The sequence below is a fragment of the Acomys minous genome, assembly GCF_964271855.1.
Source record: "Acomys minous genome assembly, chromosome: 14".
Lineage (NCBI taxonomy): Eukaryota > Metazoa > Chordata > Mammalia > Rodentia > Muridae > Acomys > Acomys minous.
Window position 1 is genome coordinate 48389411 of NC_140496.1, and position 19581 is coordinate 48408991.

Consider the following 19581-nt stretch of genomic DNA (forward strand, 5'->3'; position numbering starts at 1 on the left):
ACAATAGAAATGTCCTGCCCTTTGGAAATGAGACCGGAAGGGGGTACCTGACCCTGTGGTGTGAGGCCGGAGCCCCTGGCAACCCAAGGGCATCAGCTACCTGGACATGCAGCCCTTTCTTTGACTCCTGTTTCTATTCCTTAGTGGCTTGATGATGAAACACACTTTATACAGATGATTTGTCTTGTAGGGGGAAAAAATGGCCCTAAAGGTTATTGTTTTATTGACCTGTAATAAAAACCAACCAATTCTGTCTGTAATGTAAATGCATTCAGTATGTTTTTCTGGTGGCCTATACATAAATATGTGCGATGGCCGTGGAAGTCATGTATTGTGCCTATGTCTTATTAGCCACAGGAGCCCAAGTCCAGCCTACTGGCTCCATTTGCATGAGGAAATTACGCTGTTAACTTTTTGAAAGTTAAATTTTGTCAATATCTTTCCTTTGAGCCTTGCATGTACATTAGTGTAAAAATTACCTTTAAAAAGTTAACAGCAGCTACGAGTCCTCCAGCATCAGGCCTTCGGCCTTGTGGCTAACACACAGTAAACAGCTGGGGAGAAGTTCACCCTTCAGGAACAAGGCTGTGGCAAGCCAGTGTGTAACCAGTGCTTCTAGTCAAGAAATTCAAAGCATTAAGTTCTAAAAGGTGGTGTGGGCAGTTCTAAGGATACCTCAGTTTAAACAAAACGGGCAGGATGCGCAGTCAACAGTGGGCGTGGTACTATAAAGATGGACGGCAAAGCAGTTCAATGAGTTCTTTAAGGAATAAAAAGCCTTGTGTCTGTAGTCACAGCACTCAGATAGTGAGGCCAGCCTGGGCAAAATGAGACTGTGTCCCCCTCAAAACAAACAAACAAACTAACTAACAAACACACCTAATCAAACAGCAATGACAGTGGCTATCCTGTAGCTGGAGAGAGACGCACCAGTTCTGTAATTTGCTGAGGTATACGGTGGCAAATGACACAAACACTTCTATATCTTCAGAGACCAGAGACAAGTGACTATAATTATGCCATGAGCACACAAAACAAAAATATCAGAGAGCTCTGAAAGGACTCGGTAGGGGTGAGGACGCAAGAGAGGGAGGAAGAAGAGGGAAGTAAGAAGAACCCGCAGAAACTCAAACTGAGGAGCACAGTGCACAGCGCTGTTGGGAAACCCAACCTGAAAACCCAAAGACACAGGAAGGGCTAGCAATCCACTCACTGTATGGAGCTTGGGCTTCATATCAGGGATGGGACATCACAGGAAGCATCTGTGCAGTCCCAAGTGTGGTGATGGCACGGTGACAGCCTAGAAGCAGAAGACTGAAGTGAGGCCACCGGCCTGGAGGCTCGGCAGTCCGCACTCAAGGCAGCAGTTGATGTGACTTTAGAGATGGGGACGTAAGATGGGGGAAATCCTTGAACAGAGGCGGATGGATCAATTAGCTGCGTGTGGTGGACAGGGACAAAGAGGAAGAGAAGGTCATCTCTTAGTTCTCTGACTCAGGTGAGTCTTGACCCAACAGGGGCGCACAGAGCCAGTTAGTTACTCAGCCAGGATGGCCCTGGAGAAGAGGGGCTCGTGTTCCCTGGGGAAGTAGTCTGTAGGGCCCCCAGCTGGAGATGCATCCAGACAGTGAGCACAGCTGGCTGAGTCCTCAGCACACAGTAGGTTGTTTCCTGCTACAGATCTGTTCTAATGGGTAGAAGGCAGACCAGTCCTTTCGCCCGGGGAGGTTCTATTCAAGCAGCTTTGGAAAGATCATGAAGAACGTAGGGGCAATGGGGTGGGATGGTGCAGTGTCTCTCTCCAGACACACACTGAAGCACAAGGCAGAGCTGTCTTCCAACAGAGGAAGAAGTGCCCTGTTACTCAGGCAACACTGAGTCACTTAAACCCACATTACCAAGCTCGCTATTGGGTTTTTCAAACACAATCACAGGGCTAATATCCTCAGATAAGGAAAGGATAACCAGATAATCACTTTGTAATGATTTTAAAAAAAAATTCCCTCAGCCAGCCAGGTGGGATCCCAGCACTTGGGAGGCAGAGGCAGGCGGATCGATGTGATTTCAAGGCCAGCCTCATCTACAAAGTTACTACCAAGGCTCCACAGAGAGACTCTGTATCGGAAAAAAAAAAAAATTCCTCAAAGATAACATGGACCCCAGGACACTATCTCTCAAATATAGTAAGATTCTGACCAATGCAACGGATATCCTGCTCAAAGTTTCTCCTTTTGCTTTTTAAATGGATGAATCTGCTAGCTGTCCTGAAGTCTAGGCCCTTGATAGACTGGACCGTGCTCTCAGGACCAGCAGCAGTGGGCTACGCCCCAGACCTGTTATTTCACAGTGTTCATTTGGCAAGGCCCCTGGCGAGACTCAGAGTGAGTGGACTGAGGACCCAGAGCAGAAGCGGTGTTGGCGGGATTACCTGACGCCGCGCTGCTGGACTCACTCCATTTGGCTTTCTGTCTGGAAAGCAGCCAGGGACAACAGGTAAACAGGATGGCTACAGGTGCCCTGGAGGCAAAGGCTGGCAGATCTCTGTGCTTTAGGACTGCTTTGGATTAACAACTATATTTCACGAAGGAAAAAGAGCAACCGGCTCAGGGAGGGAAGAAGGGGAGGATACAAGGGATGGGATAACCATTGAGATGTAACAAGAATAAATTAATAAAGGAGAAAAAAATTTTAAAAAAAATAGAGCAACCGGCTCCACTCTCTAATAACTTGCCTTTCAGTGGGCATGTGCTCATTCCTAGAACACCACACCATTTCTTTAGCTCCTTATCAGCCAATTCTTAATCTTCCGCCAGGCGGATATCAAATGGCTTGCTAGTGGCCCACACAATCCTTTCTTCCTTTCCTGGTGTGCACAGTGACATCTACACAACTCCAACTGCTGGTGTAGGATCTGTCAGAGATGGTGAGTCGTCAATCACAAGGTGGTTTTTTCAGGATTTGGTTAGGCCATCTGTCCGAGCCAGCTCATCTCGAGATAACTTTCCTTTTCTAATTTGCCTTCAGTATTTTTGAGCCATGGCTCTCCTTGCTAAAGATGATGTGGAAAGGAGGGGCCAATGTGGAGGGGAAATAAAAATGCTAAATTAAACAAACTGAATTTAGGGTCCTAATAGTCAGCCTTGTCCTAATTCAGAGCAGATAAATAAAAAGGACAGATGGGCCGGGCGTGGTGGCGCACGCCTTTAATCCCAGCACTCGGGAGGCAGAGGGTGGCGGATCGCTGTGAGTTCGAGGCCAGCCTGGTCTACAAAGTAAGTCCAGGACAGTCAAGACTACACAGAGAAACCCAGTCTCAAAAAACCAAAAAAAAACAAAAAACAAAAAACAAAAAAAAGGACAGATGTTCCTCCTCCTCCTCTCCTTCTGATATGGGATCCAAGGCTGGCCTAGAACACCTGGTCTTCCTGTGTTCACCTCCCAAGTGCTGGAATTACAGATACTGCTACCATGTTTGATTCTCTTTTTACTTCTAAGCTGAACTTTCTCTCTGGCTATGAAAACTCACCATCCTGCATGAGATAGTTGGCTGCTAGCCTGGCCTTTTCTACACAGATTATGAGCGACAAAAACAGTTGAGGAACAAGCAATGCCCACAACACGATGGGTGGATCTGGACATTTTCTGAGGAAATTTCATGTAAATCTTCTGAGGTTAAGAGCACTGTCTGTTCTTCCAAAAGTCCTGAGTTCAGTTTCCAGCAACCACATGGAGGGTCACAGCCATCTGTAATGAGATCTGGTGCCCTCTTCTGGCCTGCAGGTGTACATGCAGGCAGAACATTGTATACATAATAAACCAACAAACCAACCTTTGTAAAAACTTCTCTATACGCAACAGGCCTAGGGGGAGGAAATAAAATGATTAGTTTCTGAGACTAGACTATGAAGACACAGGCTTCTGGAGCCATAGCAAGATCTTAGCTGCCAGGGGTTGACCTGCCTGCCTCCTCTGTGGGCAGCTGAACTGGGGGGGGGGGGGGGGGGGCTGCAGTGTGGCTGTCCCAGGAGCTATGAGAACAACTGTCCAATAGTAGCACTGCAAGCACTATGCACGAGATGCCCAGCTTCCTAATGTCAAGAGGTTGATTCCCTATGTCCCAGGGGTTGGCCAAAGCTTGTCTGGCCTGAAACGTATTCATAGGAAGTTGTGCAGCTTCTTGTTTTACACTCAAGGCTTTAGTGTGTCTTAGCTAGGGTTCTGCTGCTGTGAAGAGACACCATGACAATGGCAACGCTTATAAACGACAGCATTTAACTGAGGCTGGTTTGCAGTTTCAAAGGTTTAGTCCACTATCATCATGGTGGAGATGATGGCAGCACACAGGCAGCAATGGTGCAGGAGAAGGAGCTGAGCGTTCTACATCTGCATCAGCAGGCAGCAGAAAGCGAGAGACACTGGGCCTGGCTTGGTCATATGAAACCTCAATGCCCACCTCCATTGACACACATCCTCCAACAAGGCCACACCTCCTAACAGTGCCATTCCCTGGCGACCGAACATTCAAAACTATGAGCCTGTGGGGACCATTTCTATTCAAGCCAACACAAGTGGGTAGCAAATAATATAAAGAAGCCAACTGCCAGCCTTTACTGAGAAATATTATATAGTAGGAACTGTATTGTTTTTCATTTCATATTATTTCATTTAAAATCCAAGTAAGTTTACATATGAAAAACAAGAGGCTTTCCTAGGTCACTGGAGTAACACTGGATCTATATTCCCACTGGCTTAAAAGATTACATGTATGTTTGCTATCAGATCATTGGCATTTACAAAAGAACAAAACCTGGTTGATGCTAGGCATTTATGAAATATTTTTGCTGGACAAGTGAATGGCTGAGTGAATGGTTGAATAGCTGGCTGACTGGATGGATGGATGGATGGATGGATGGATGGATGGATGGACGGACGGATGGATAGATGGTTGGATGGATGGGTGGATGGATGGATGGACGGACGGATGGATGGATGGATGGATGGACGTACGGACGGATGGATGGCTGAATGGATGGATGGATGGATGGACGGACGGATGGCTGAATGGATGGATGGACGGATGGATGGATAGATGGTTGAATGGATGGATGGATGGATGGATGGATGGATGGATGAATGTGTGTCTAAACATGCTTCTTTCAGGGCGCAGCACATCCACCTAGTGAGAAAGACACCATCTTAAGTGTTCTGTAATAATGACAGCTGATACTGCAGGTTGCTTGCTTAGTACGTATCCTATGCTATTTCATGCTTCCTATACACATAGCTCATCCAGTCCTTAAACACACTTAGGACAAAGTGCTGTTCTGGCTTTCATTTTACAGGCAAGGACACAGAAATAGAGAGGAGACTTATATGGAAATGTGAAAGGGTGGGGTGGGGTGGGGTGGAAATCCACAGTCTCTACCGTTATGTGTTTGTCTGCACCCTGAGTAAGAGGTGTCGGAGGATTTAGGGAAACGGAGAACACTAGCGATAACTAGGACCTCCTTTACACATGCCCCTCTCACCACACACAGCTGTAGTCAGTGGAAGGACAAGACCTAGTGGGCATGCGCACCACATCCCATGGCCAGATCTTCTGATGGCACGTGTGCTCAGGTGATCACATGGAGTATGGTCTGCACCCCGAATTCCTGCAGGCCATTGCCTGAACTACATTATTGTTACACACACACACACACACACACACACGAACATTAGGTAAAGTAGATGGGGATATTACGACAGACTGGAAACAGAGACTGTTGAAGATAATTAAATCTTACAATGGATGCTCTCTTCCATCTGACCAGGTAAACACAAAGCAGAACAGCCCCAGATGCTAACGCAGCTAGGGAGGACCATGTGTGCAAAGTCTGCAGAAGGTAGAAGATAGGTGCGAGGTAGAGGCTAGGGGTCCAGGAAGGCCCATCAAGGACAGAGAAAAGAAGTAATAGAATGCCTGGGGGACAGTCTGGACCCTGGGGATTTTAATTCAGACCTGAGTGCTGAGGGAAAGAAAAAGAAAAAGAAAGATGAAGAAAGGGGAAAAAAACCCTTAACCTTCTAGAATAATTAGAAATTGATTTCCTTTTAAATAAAGCATTGAAAATAATAGTTTAATCAAAACTACAGTTCAGATTTATTCCAAAGCTTTAGCATAAACAAACAGACAGAAAAAAGTGTTCTCTTCATAAGGAACGGACGGCCTTGGCAAAGCTCACCTACTCCTGGACATGCCTACAGGCAGCACTCTGCAGGGCTGACCAAGCCTGGGTACGGGGGACGAGATGAGGGGAGCCAGCTGTACTCCACCTGCCGTCTCATGCATCAGTAGTCTCATTCGCTCCAGTTTTTATAGTTTTCCTTAGTCAGCATCACCCCTCCAGCAGAGAAAAGTAACCCTCAGTGGTTGTACCCAGAGAGGCTCCAGTCCAGAGAAGTGAACGGATAATAATGTGTCTAAAAGCTATCCACACCTCCTGTGAGCATCACTGGTCCAGTCTTTTTCTCGGCATTCACAAAGCAAAGGCAGGTAGGATTTGGGTACCAGGCTACCGACCTCCCACCATCAGTAGCTGTTGAGAATCACTGTCTACTGAGCACACATGGTTTAAAATTAAGTATCAGTGGGCAGGAGAAGAAAAATGATCTTGGAGTGTGAACAGCTGAGACGTGGATCTTGGCTGCCAGACCTCTCTGGGGCAGTGCTACCTCAAGCCTCGCTGCACTGGAGACAGGAAGGGAAGCACAGACGGAGCCAGCAGAGCACTTAGCTGGCAGTAACGGCTAAATGGACTTGGCCTGTTGATGGTCATGCAAGTGTTTTCGTAGAGAGTTGAACACTAAGACCACCTCAGTGTTGGGAGCTGGAGAGCATCTGTCTGTCATGGGAGTCTGAGGACCTGAGTTTGCATCTCCAAAGCCTGTGAAAAACAGAAAAGAGTAGCGTACCTTTGTAATCTCAGTACCCCTAGGCAAGGTGAGAGGCTCAGGGGCCAGTTAGCCTGGTGTACATGGGAGCAAGCCACAGGAAAACAAAACAAAACAAAACCTGTCTCAAAACACCTGGGGTTGTCCTCTGACCTCCACATGTGCACAGTGGTATTAGTGACCCATGCTCAATACATACACACACACAGATACACACAGACACAAAGGTACACACACACACACACACACACACACACAATCTTACTATGTTAGGAAAATGCAAAGAAGTTGTAAAAAGAACTCTTAAAGTATTAGACTTTCATCCCTGAATTCTGAAGGTAAAAAATACTGATTCATTTTGTATAACAATATACAGCAAATCCCCGTTGATATTAAGACTACATCCCAATACACGCCAATTCTAGGTCTTAATCTGTGAGTTTTAGAAATAAGGAAAAACATTATTTTTGGAGAAGAAGTAACTATAGGTATAGTCACGCCATATATTTATTGATTGTGTGTGTATGTGAGCATATGCCCATGTGTTTGCGTGTGTAGGGCATGGGACCACTTTCTGGAGTTGGGTCTCTCTTGCTGTGCTGTGTACTCTGTGGTAGTTGCGCAGTGTGCTGCTGGACACTTCCTCAGGCTCTGCTTCCTGTTTTGGTAGGAGTGCTGGGATTACAGGCAGGCAGCACTGTGCCTGGCCCTGGCTGTGGCTCCAGGAACGAAACTCAGGGTGCCAGGCTTGCAAGGCACTGAGTCTGCTCCCTGCCACCGTTCGCTTTTGTTAACTGTGTATAGAAAGGCAGGGACTTTCTATACAGCTGAGGCTGGCCTCAAATTCAATGGCATGTCAGCTTCCACCTACCAAGGGCTGATGTTACCACAGAGGCTAGATATTTATTTTTAAGTGTATTTTTATACACATGTCCACATCTTTGGAACTTAAAAGTGCAAGAGAGTAAGAAATGAATACCAGAAAAATCACAAACACTTTTAACTAGGTCCTGAAGAAAATTGAAAAGCCTATGTCAACATAATTTTCCTAGTTCCCCAGTAGAGGGCAACTTCTACACACTTTGACAGTTTAAAAAAAAAAAAGCCCAACAACTTCAAACCCACACACAACGAATCAGGAAGAACCATGAGGTGTTTAAAGTAAAGCAATAGAGTTCAACTTTCTATACTGATTTCTGTAACAGGCAGCTGTAAGACATCACTTACAGAATTTAACTAATTAGGAACTGAGTAAGAATATCTAATAAAAATTAGCACGATGATCAATACAGGCATAACTGTAAGACTTCTAGCCCATATGACAGCCACCGGTAACTGAAATATAAAAAGGAAACTAAATGCTTCTCTTATTGGCTATTTTGACTGAACTTTGGTGTGCCTGATTTTTATAAACAAAGCTTGGGTGAATATACGCTTTCAATAAGGATAATAGAAAAAAAAAAAACAAACAAAAAAAACCCTGAATACACTCAAATGTTTGAAAGGTATATATGACTGTTTTTTGATATTATGAAATCTTAGTTCACGTATTAATGTCTGCGGGTATAAGGAAATAGCTGCACCTACAGTTATGTAGGCAGCCTCAGGAAAATCCCACTATCCACTTGCTCACTACTATGCTGTGCTGAATGTATCAGCTGGATACCATGTCACGTGTTCCCGTTGGTTCCTTCATTTAATGGTCTGCCTTTCTTTAAATTATGCATGATGTGGTATGCGTTCACGTGCATGTGGGCATGTATGTGTGTTCATGCGCGTGTGGGTACATGTGTATGAAAATACATGCGCATGTGTGCACATGGAGGCCCGAAGATGACACTGGGTGTCTCGTTCAATCACCTCCCACCTCACTCACCAAAGCTGGGACTGTGCTTGACCGGAAGCTGGCAGGGACTGTGCTTGACCGGAAGCTGGCAGGGATTGTGGTTGACCGGAAGCTGGCCGACTTTGGCTATTCTAGCTAGCCAGCACATCCTGGGGCCACCTGAGGCTGAGGCTGAGGTTCCTCCCACTGTGCTGGGATTACAGGAGCCGCCATGTCTGCCTACCTTTTGAGAGGGTTGTAGGGACCTGAGTTCTGATCTCCACACTTGTGAGGCAAGCCTTTTATCCACTAATCCCTCCACTCCTGGCCCCGCGCAACAGTGTATTTTTGGGTGCTCACAATGTGACAGACACAACATTGTCTATACATTCCTGGAGTTTCTATGCTATGGAGTAACACCCCCCCACACACACAACATATAATAAAGTTTCCTAACAGGATAAACTTACATGATGGGTGGCTACCCTTCTCCTAATAACCACCTCTTAATTAGAAAATTAGTGTTTTCAGTGTGCATGACTATTATAAGTAAAAACTGAAATGCGAGGCCAGCCTGGACTACAAAGTGAGTCCAGAACAGCCAAGGCTACACAGAGAAACCCTGCCTCAAACAAACAAACAAAAAACAAAAAAACAAAAAACTTGAAATGCTTCGTTATTTTAATACTCACTGCCCTTGCAGAAAATAATACAGGAATCCATTAGTTGTACAGAAAAGCTCAAAGGATGAAAAGAAGGATTTTCTAGTACCCCACTAAACTAAGAGACATTAACTGTTTATAATGAATCCTTCCTGGAATAAACAGTACATCAGTGCCCGTCCATCTGTGACCCACACCCCATCAGCTGTTGTAGATGACTCAGGACCATAGCTGCCTTACGGCCATCACATTACTCACTGGACCACCCACCGTGTCACCTTTCCTTATACAACTGAGCTTAGGGCTCTTCACAAAAACAAGCTTTCTTTTATTTGGCTCATTTTATTATTTGGAAACACAGAAGTTATTTCATCCATCCCCAATTCTTCTCGATTTTAACATAAAAAAGTGGTTATAAAATTTTGCCTCAATTGATAAGCTCTGGGGTCCATGGTGTGGGTCGCTTTGGTATTTGAAGATGGGTCTGTGACCTTCAGGAAGCAGCCTGGGAATATGCCCTGTAGTTGATTACAAAGCGACAAACAATAAAAGGAAAAAGCATTCACACTGGACAGAGAACTCACAATAACTTCATCAGCTCACACAAAATGCAACAATCTCCTGTGGAAGGTTTCCTGCTGTGAGCTGGAATAAATAAGAACCATTTTTTTAAGTCAGGAAATTTTTACAATAGATTTGTTGCACAACCATCATTTATGTAGCATTTCACTTAAAACTTTTGATTACACAAGTAAGACCCTTGTATCATTGTGCTTGTAATATTGCTTGAACCACATATTTGTTTTCATGACACGTGTGATTAAGAAATGTAGTCACCAGAATTTTTAAATGTGTAAGAAATATAATGCAAAGGAAAACCCATGGCACTAGGTGGCACTGTGGGACCTTGTAGGGCAAAGCAACAGTGAAAAGTTCTGTGGAGACAAACTGCTGTGGTTCATTCCGCTCATTTAAAAGAACATTAGCTATTTTGTGTGTGTAGTCCAATGCCACTCTCGTAATAAAAGCAGTGCAATGTTGAGGCAAGTTCAACAGAACTCTTCTGGGGAGACACAACCTCATTTCTTAATTGTCTTAATTCCTGTGCCCTTAAATTTTTTTTTCATATAATGAATGTATTTTTGAAGCATGTCTCTTAATCAACACTTATTTTTTATTTTACTGTATAGATACTTTTCATTTAAGACTAGAGCAAGTCACTAACTACGTATTTCTGCCAAAGACTTTCTTCTGGGAAGCTTCTTCCATCACAGTGCACACTGCGACCCTGGCCTCTGCCCTCTCCTCCGCTCCCCAGATGTGGCTGCTTGTTGCTGGGCTGCTCTTTGGATGCAGCTGCATCAAGGTAAAGGTAGGAGTCAGGCAGCAGATAAGATGATGATGCAGACACTGTATACACTCACTTTCAGATCAAGCGCACGGCGGCCGTCCTGGAGGACTACTCACTGTCGGCCTGCTCACTGCATCCAGCTCGCCCTCCTCTCCCTGACTCATGCCAAGATAACAGGCCAAACGAAGGAGTGCAAGCAACTTGTCTTCTCTCCAATGTTTTATCACGTATGTCACCCCCTTAAAGGACAAACCAGTGACGTGGGAGGTAACAGAGTTCAAAAGTATGAATTGTTGAAGATGAACTGGGATTCAAAAATCTGAAAACTTAAGTACTTAATATTGAGCGGGCAGAAATATATGATTAGTGTTAGTTTTAAAAGAGTAAAATTTATCCTCCTAAGGGTGGAGGTTAACATTACAGATACATGGTATGATTAAAAGCAATGAAAGTGACTTTTTAACAAAGGTAACAAAATTCATGTTCAGGAATGTTGTTTTTCAAGTCTGCCAAGGAAAGGTGCCAAGCTTATCTGCAAGCCACGCCCACTCTGCGCACCCTCAGCAGCCTTCAGAAAGCCCTCTCATGCCACTTACCACCACAGAGAGGCCATGCCACACAGGTCAGATTTTTGGTGAAGCTGCAGCCTCCAGTGAGGCTGTGTCACAGAAAGCTAGTGATCGAGCCGTAGCCAGTCACACAGGTAACCAGCTCCCTGAATAGGGGACCAGCCTTAGCCCAGCACCCAAGGCCACAGGATCTGTTTTAGGGATTTCAAATGCTGGATTGTAAACATGAGTCTCTATGGACACTAGGAACCATCTGGGATCTTTAGAGAACTGAACAGATTCCAGTGCAGACAGGTGGAAACAGGCCTCTGCTCTCTCACCTACTCTGCAAGCTGCCTGAGCCCTCAGGGTCTTCCGGTACCTTCAGCTAAAACAACAGTTCTCCGGGTGGTCTGGGGACTGTGCCTCAGAGCTCCCTTTGAAGGCCAGGCGGATTAAACACTGCCTTCAAGACAACAGTAGTTCTCTCCCTTTCTTTGTCTCATATTAGCACACAGGGTTTTCCAGAAGCCATGAGATGTGATACACAAGGGAGCCGCCTCCAGCTGTCGGATGGTGACACTATCCTCACCAGCTTTTGATTTTGTTTGGAGACTTTCGCTGTTTTTTTTTTTTTTGTTGTTGTTGTTGTTTGTTTTGTTTTGGTTTGGTTTTTTGTGGGAAAGACTGTAAGCTTTGTCACAGGTGAAAGCAGTCTTGGCGGGCCTTACGCTTGGACACACCATGGATACCTTGAGATAGACTGGGTGGAGCCATCCTGGGCCTGGAATTCAGGAAGCAGACCTGGGGACTCCACCTGGACTATTGTTTTTCTAATCGACCCTCTATGGGAGAAGGAGACCGCCCTTTGCACATGACACAGACAGGCGGTGAGGAGAGAGCAGCAGCAGGTTCAGACCTGGCTTGAGAGCACATGCTGGACCAGCACGCAGGCCAGAGATACCTAGGGACCCTTCGTCCCATGGAACAGATACCAGAAGGTTCACTCTTTTTCCCTCTTTAGCCTTTTTTTCCCTCTTGTGTAAGCTAGTTGGGTTGTATAATAAGGTTTAATTGTTAAGAAACAGAACCTACAGTTTTTCATGGACTTTGGCGTTATTTTTAAATTCATGCTTTCCTACATTTGACTTCAAATACGGTTAAGCGCGGATGGATAAAGGCCATATAAGGAAAGCCTTCTCTGGCCCTCAGCAAAGGTAATGAAGGTAAAGGGGTTCGAAAAGTTCCACAAGGGCAGCTGCTCGCATCTGGGCAGGATTTCCTGAGTGTTGGACAGACTGGTGGAGCTTGGCGAAGGAGGCCTCTCGGCAGGTGTGCAGCAGTGGCACTCAGGTGCTCTGATTGGCTCCCGGAGTGGGTGTGGCCATGCAGGTAGAGCGGACTGTGGTGCACGCTGGGTTCAATGCTGTGTCTCAAAACAGACTGTTTCCCTCTGCTTCCCCATGTTGCTTAAGCTCTGGGAGCCTCCAGCCCAGCCTCCACATGCAAATACCATCTTTCCTTGGCTCCCCGCCTAGTCACTAAAGAACGCTGCCACATCTGCAGTCTGCTCCTGCCTACCCATATCCACCGCTTCCACACTCTGTTAGTCTCTCCAGATGCCAGCTCTGGGTCCTGAACCCAGTTGCCTTGCTGCTCCCTCCCACCTGCTCCCTCCAGTCACGGAGGAAGCGTTCCTGCCAACATCTGTCCCTGTAGAATATGCAGGAGCATCTCGGGTCTCAGTAGCACGCAGCACTTACACCTTCTGTTGACTCAAGTACCTCTCCCACGGCTGGGGCTGCTACTTGGTGATAAAGTGTTTGCCTCTGCACAAGGCCCAAGGTTTAATCTCTCACACTTCAGAGCAACAAAACCAACAGGAACTACACGTCAGATCATTTTCGTTTGGCGCCATCATTGGCCTGTAAGTGCCGTGAGGGACCAAGCTTATTTTTGCTTCATCTCATGTTCTGTATTCTTTGAATCATGTCTAAAGCAGAAGACTATCTCAATCAAGGGTTGTTTTTGTGCACCCATGTGCATATATGCATCCCCTATTCCCCAGTGTGTGTAGAGGTCAGAGTTGGATAACTTCCTTTACCACTCTGCACCTTACTTTTTTTTTCTTTTTACATTTTAAAGAATTTTATGTTTATGAGTGTTTTCCCTGCATGTGTGGCACTGTGCCCACTTAGGCCAGAAGAGGGCACTGGATCTCCTGGAGCTGGAGTTACAGACAGTTGTGAACCACCATGTGGGTGCTGGAACCAAACCTGGATCCTCAAGATCAAATGCTCTTAACCTGCCAGCCATCTCAACAGGCCCCACTGTATGTTTTGACACAGGGACCCTTACGGATTCAGCAAGACCAGCTGGCCCACAAGCCCTGAGGAGCAGCCTGTGTCTGAGATCCCAGCACTAGGATCACAAATGCATGGCAGCATGCCCAGAGCTTTATGTGGGTACTGAGATCTAGACACGGGTCTTCATGCTTGTGAAGTAAGCCCTTGACAACTGGGCTATCTCATCCCAGCTTCCTCTATCAAGTTTCGGTCATAGGTAGTATTTGCTAAATATACCGCAAGTTACTGCATGCTCTGCAGGTGCGATGGGTCTGAACCAAGCAAGTGATGGTGCAGATAGCCCGAGTCCCCCTTAGCAGACATAGGAGCCATCAGAAGCCACTGCACACAGAGGGCAGCTAATTTTCTCCAACACAAGCAGTGATTTTGAAGTTGGGCTTTGATAAATCTCAAGCTATAGCTCTATATTGTGGCTTGTATGGAATATATATATATATGGACTTACCCTCCATTGATAGAGTTGAATTCAAAATTATTTTTCCTAGAAATCAATGGCTAATGTACAAACCTTAAGAAACAATTTGCAGACTGAAGGCATAATAAGCATGCGGCTTTTAATGCTTAAACGGTGGAGTATGTTCTGAAATTGAATAGTATTTAAAAGCAATCATTTTATACTCAGGCTTTATTAGCATGCATTCTGCTTTCTGAAAGTAAAGGGCAGTCCAAAAGATGAGGACAAAACAAAAAGAGAAGCTATACCAAATTATCAACTTAAATGAACATTTAACACAAGATGGTAAAGACTTACAGGAACTCTGTGATGTGAGATTATGAAATACTAACGGGTCCCTTCTATCTGATTAACAACTTGTAGCAACGCTTATTTCCTGCTACGAGGTTAAAGATGACCTAGGACACACGGCCCTCTCTCTGCACCTCCCAAATGCTGGAATCACACAGACGCACCCCACACCAGGCCTATGTGGAGTTGGGGTTTACTCAGGGCTCTGTGCAGACTAGACAGGCTCTCGACTAATAGCCAGAATATCGGCTACTCCAGGAACAGCAATGCAAGAGCCGAGGATAACTGTAAATCCTAACATTTTTATCATCTATCTAAAAATCTGTATGTTTATGTTTAACATTTAATCTCATGTTAATAGGATGTTTGTAGTTTTTATTTTATTCACTGATTAATTAAAGGATACCTGTGCTATGCTGGGCACATGATAAAGGGTTGGGGAAACATATAAAAGGGTACTTAGTTTCTTCCTTGAGCAACAACTTACAACAAGTGATGGCACAGAAAATGGTACGGCTGGATACTGGGGACAAGGAAGAACTCAATCAGATGGACAAGGGAGGGCTGGATCCTGAGACTGGAAAGGTCTGGATGGCCAAGGAAGGCAGAGGCTGGAGGTGCCAGGAAATGGCCTGGGGGTGGGGGTGAGGGGCCTAGGAGGGAGCAGTGTGAACAAAGGCACATGGATTAGAGAGTGTGTGCTCATGACAGGGCCCAGGGGGTAGGACGCGAAACAATAGTGACATGGCTGTCACGCAAAGCACTTGTGAAGAGATAACCATTCCTACTTAGGAACCATCTCATATTTTAAATTAAAATTTAAAAAGGCAATTAGATTAGGGAATGTTTCAAAAGGTGCTGTCTGGGACCGAACTTTCCTTGGCGCAAAAACGTGTGTGTGTGTGTGTGTGTGTGTGTGTGTGTGTGTGTGTGTGTGTGTGAGAGAGAGAGAGAGAGAGAGAGAGAGAGAGAGAGAGAGAGAGAGAGAGAGAGAGAGAGATTACTAAAATGCAGGTGAAAGCAAGTGCTGGAAGAGTGTGAAACAGGATAGTGATGTTACAATGGAGCCTGACCAGCTCTCCAGTGCTGGCGAGTGCAGTGCTCTCCGAAGAATATTTATCACTACAGTAAACTTACTCCTTCTGGAATTTTTGTTAGCAAGGAGTTATTTCTATTCAGAAATGGAAAATTCAAAGACCCGGCCCCCCTCGCCGTATGGTAATCTACACTGCTGTGTACTGGTGCCGTCTGCGGGGGCCCCAGGTCATCAATTATGTATAGAAATGTACAGTTACAGCAGTAGCCAGTGTCATGGGCCTGTCAGGGCTTTCTTAAGAGGAACAAAATCATCTGACTGTGTCTACTCTTAGACAATCCAGCATAGGTGAAAATGGGGAAGATCCACGGGAAAATGGGAGTGATTTTCCAAATACAGACTGGCTTGCTGTGAGGAATGGATTTTAAAAGCACAGTTGAAGCCAGAAATGTAATGAGGTGAAGGCCTGGAAACAGACACAAGAAAAGGTCCACACGAGCTCATCGAAGGCACCTTAGAAAACACGTTCATTTCTCATATATTTGAGGGAAATAATAAATAGAGCTCACCAGGCTCCAACCCCTCTGAACCAAAGCCAGTGAGTTCTGTGTTTATACCAACAGTAGTCATGTTATTTCAAATAAAACGCCTTGCAATCACCAAGCTGATTGACTTAACTGAGGTGTGTGTTTTCACTCCAAATGAAGGAAGTCTGTTTGCAAACTGACCTGGGGACTTAAAGACCCTGAAGATGAACGTTGGGAAAATGCAATCTCAGTCAAGCTCAAGATATTCTCCCATTATGCCAAACACAGCGGAAGCTTTCACTGGGATTTCAATACATTTATTTCTATGCATTGCTGCGAAAATTTAGTTACTCTCTCTTCCTCTAGTGGGTAGCCCGGGCAGCAGCTGGAATGCTAGGCATTTATACACAGAACAGAACCCTGGTTCCCTCTCAAAACCTACAGAAATGTGCTTAAAAAAAAAAAATTGGAAAAATGATTTTCCTGAAATGAGAGTTTATTTATTTTCCTACAAGCTATCTGACAGGCTTTTAAACACCTCTGAGTCATGTTTTCAAGAAACAGACAGAAAAGGAAAGTGCATAAAAATAGCATTTAGATTTTCGGGAGCCTCACATCCTTAAACGTATATCCTGCATCATCAACACTTTCTGGGTAGAACCTTTGACGCCTAATTACTGTTGAGGATTTGACTACCACATAAACATCTTCAGGCAGACAGCGATGTGATCCTTTTACATTACTTTAAGGAGGACTCAGCAGTCGCACTCTGTCATTACCACAGGCTAGACCACACACTGTACCTACTCAGGCACATTTTGTAAAGCTGAAAACATATTTAAAAGCAGAATCGAAGCATTCAAAATCCTCAGAACAGATGAGAACCTTCATTCTCTTATTTTTTTACATTTAAAGTGGGCATAATTTGCTGATCATTTATATAAAGTATAATTTAGCAAAGCAGACTTCTACAAGTGCCGAAATATTTGATTTTCTTGGCTCTGACTCTTTTTTAACAAATGAATTATGTCAGTTCGTGCATGAAAAATTTTCACATATTTTAAGTCATGACATTGAGGCCCGTGGCACAGAGCTGAGCACTCCTTACTAGCCTTAGCTCCACAAAGTTCCACAAAGCTAGTCTTAACACACTCCCTGTTAGACCACGCTGAGCCTCACACCCTCGACTATTAAAGGTTTTACAAACTCAGAAACTGACTTGAGACCATTTTGAAAATCTTTTACTATGAATTTTTAAGTTCCTATTTTACTAAAACATGAAATGGGAAGAAAGTTTGCAGTTACCTGACGACCATGTGGAAGGCACTCTACCTAAGGTATGTCAGTCTTCAGAAAATGTACTGGTGCCCACTGCTCCAAACGGTAAATGACCTGCCCGAAAGGACACGGTCACCAAGGAATCCTTCCAGTTGCTGCATACTTAGCACTGGCCCCCTCCTTCAAGGCACAGGTAGGCAGGGTTCTGAGATATCACACACCAGCACTTTACTTTATTTCCCTGATGCAACATGTCTTCCCCCACCCCCTGCCGTGTCTGTCTCTTTTAAACCACGGAGCTCTCTTTGTCTATAATAACACCCGATTGTCTAAAGTGTGGAGCTCAGGCTCCTGAGCATGTCTCTAACTCAGAGCCTATTTGACCACAGTTGGTTCACTTTCAAATGCAGCACATCTACAATGGAAGTTTCCAAAAGCTAAAACTGAAGAAAGCCACTTTTTTTTTTTTTTTTGAGACAGGGTCTCTCTGTGTAGCCTTGGCCATCCTGGCCTCACTTTGTAGACCAGGCTGGCCTCGAACCCACAGCGATCCACCTACCTCTGCCTCCCGAGTGCTGGGATTAAAGGCGTGTGCCACCACGCCCAGCTGGAAGCCACATTTTTATAATGCATCCCACACCTCCATCCCTCCTCCAACAGCCTACAGCTGAAGAAGACTGCTTCACTGAGGGACAAGGGGGGGGGGGGTCACATTCACAGACCCGGAAGACATGTGCTAACTGACCAGAACACTTTTTCAGGATTTCTTTTTTAGTTTCATTTAACGTGTATGAGTGTTTGTCTGCATGGGAGTCCGTGTACCATGTCCATATCCAGTGTCCACAGAGGGCAAAAGAGGAAGTCACCACTGGCACAGCAGACAACTTCCTGAACAGAACAGCAACAGCCCAGGCTCTACAGTCAGCAATTAATAAATGGGACCTCATGAGGCTGAGAAGCTTCTGTAAGGCAGAAGAGACTGTCAACAGAACAAAGCGACAGCCTACAGGCTGGGAGAAGATCATCACCAACCCTACATCTGACAAAGAACTAATACCCAAAATACATAAAGAGCTCAAGAAATTAAACACCACCAAACCAAAGAACCCAATTAAGAAACGGGGCTCAGAACTAAACAGAGATTTCTCAACAGAGGTATATCGAATGGCTGAGAAATACTTAAAGAAATGCTCAATGTCTTTAGTCATCAGAGAAATACAAATCAAAACAACTTTGAGATTCCATCTTACACCCATCAGAATGGCTAAGATCAAAAATCAAGTGACACCGCATGCTGGCAAGGATGTGAGTAAGGGGAATACTCCTTAATTACTGGTGGGAGTGCAAACTTGTACAACCACTTTGGAAATCAATCTGGCGCTTTCTCAAAAAACTGGGAATAGGGCTTCCTCAAGACCCAGCTATTCCACTCCTTGAAATATACCCAGAAGATGCTCCAGCACACAACAAGGACATTAGCTCTACCATGTTCATAGCAGCCTTATTCATAACAGCTTCTCTGTGTAGCCGTGGCTGTCCTGAACTCGCTCTGTACACCAGGCTGGCCTCAAACTCACAGAGATCCACCTGCCTCTGCCTCTCGAGTGCCTGGAATACAGGCCTGCACCACCGCGTCCAGCTCTTGAAATTCATTCACAGGAAACCATATCTACGGACCCTTCCACGTCTGTTTCCCCTACCCTGGTATCATGTCTGACTGTGCTTGTGAAAGGCAAGTGGCTCATTTTTTTTTATTTCTATTTTGTATTCTATTGTGTGATTACACTACCATTTAATTATCCCTCTACTAATAATGAACATGAGGTTTCCTACTTTAGCTTATGAAAAAAGCTGCTATTCATATTTTTGTCTCTTGGTGGATATATATGGTATCCACTACATATATATATATATGTGTGTGTGTGTGTGTGTGTGTGTGTATAGTGTGAGAGAGAGAGAGAGAGAGAGAGAGAGAGAGAGAGAGAGAGAGAGAGAGAATGTGACTATATATGTCAGAGTGGAATTGCTAAGCCCTCAAGTGACCATACATTTAGCACAAGCAGACCTGGCAATACTAACAATACTTATGGAGTACTAGGACCCACAGTTGTGCATGAGACGTCCACCTGCGGTACACCTCTATCAGTATCTGTTACTGACAGTCTTACTTAGGTCTAGCCATTCTGACATACGTGTCTCACTGCAATTATAATGCTTGCTTTTCTGTTTAATTATGATAACGAACTTCTTTTCATATGTATATTGAATCTTGGGATCTTTTATGGGTATATTTAAATCCTTTTCTTTAAA

General features: G+C 44.9%; 1 protein-coding gene across 4 annotated transcripts in view; it reads right to left on the reverse strand.

Annotated features, from left to right (window-relative positions):
* Positions 1-19581, reverse strand: part of SLC10A7 (solute carrier family 10 member 7) — a 229376-nt gene that overhangs the window by 71169 nt on the left and 138626 nt on the right. The window contains exon 6 of one of the 4 annotated variants that reach the window (XM_084757537.1): positions 9801-9938. The exons of the other annotated variants lie outside the window; for them this stretch is intronic. Coding sequence (XP_084613663.1) covers positions 9816-9938 — 123 coding nt within the window. The 3' untranslated portion in view covers positions 9801-9815. Of the gene's footprint in view, positions 1-9800; positions 9939-19581 lie in introns of those variants that run through there. 4 annotated transcript variants of the gene reach the window in all.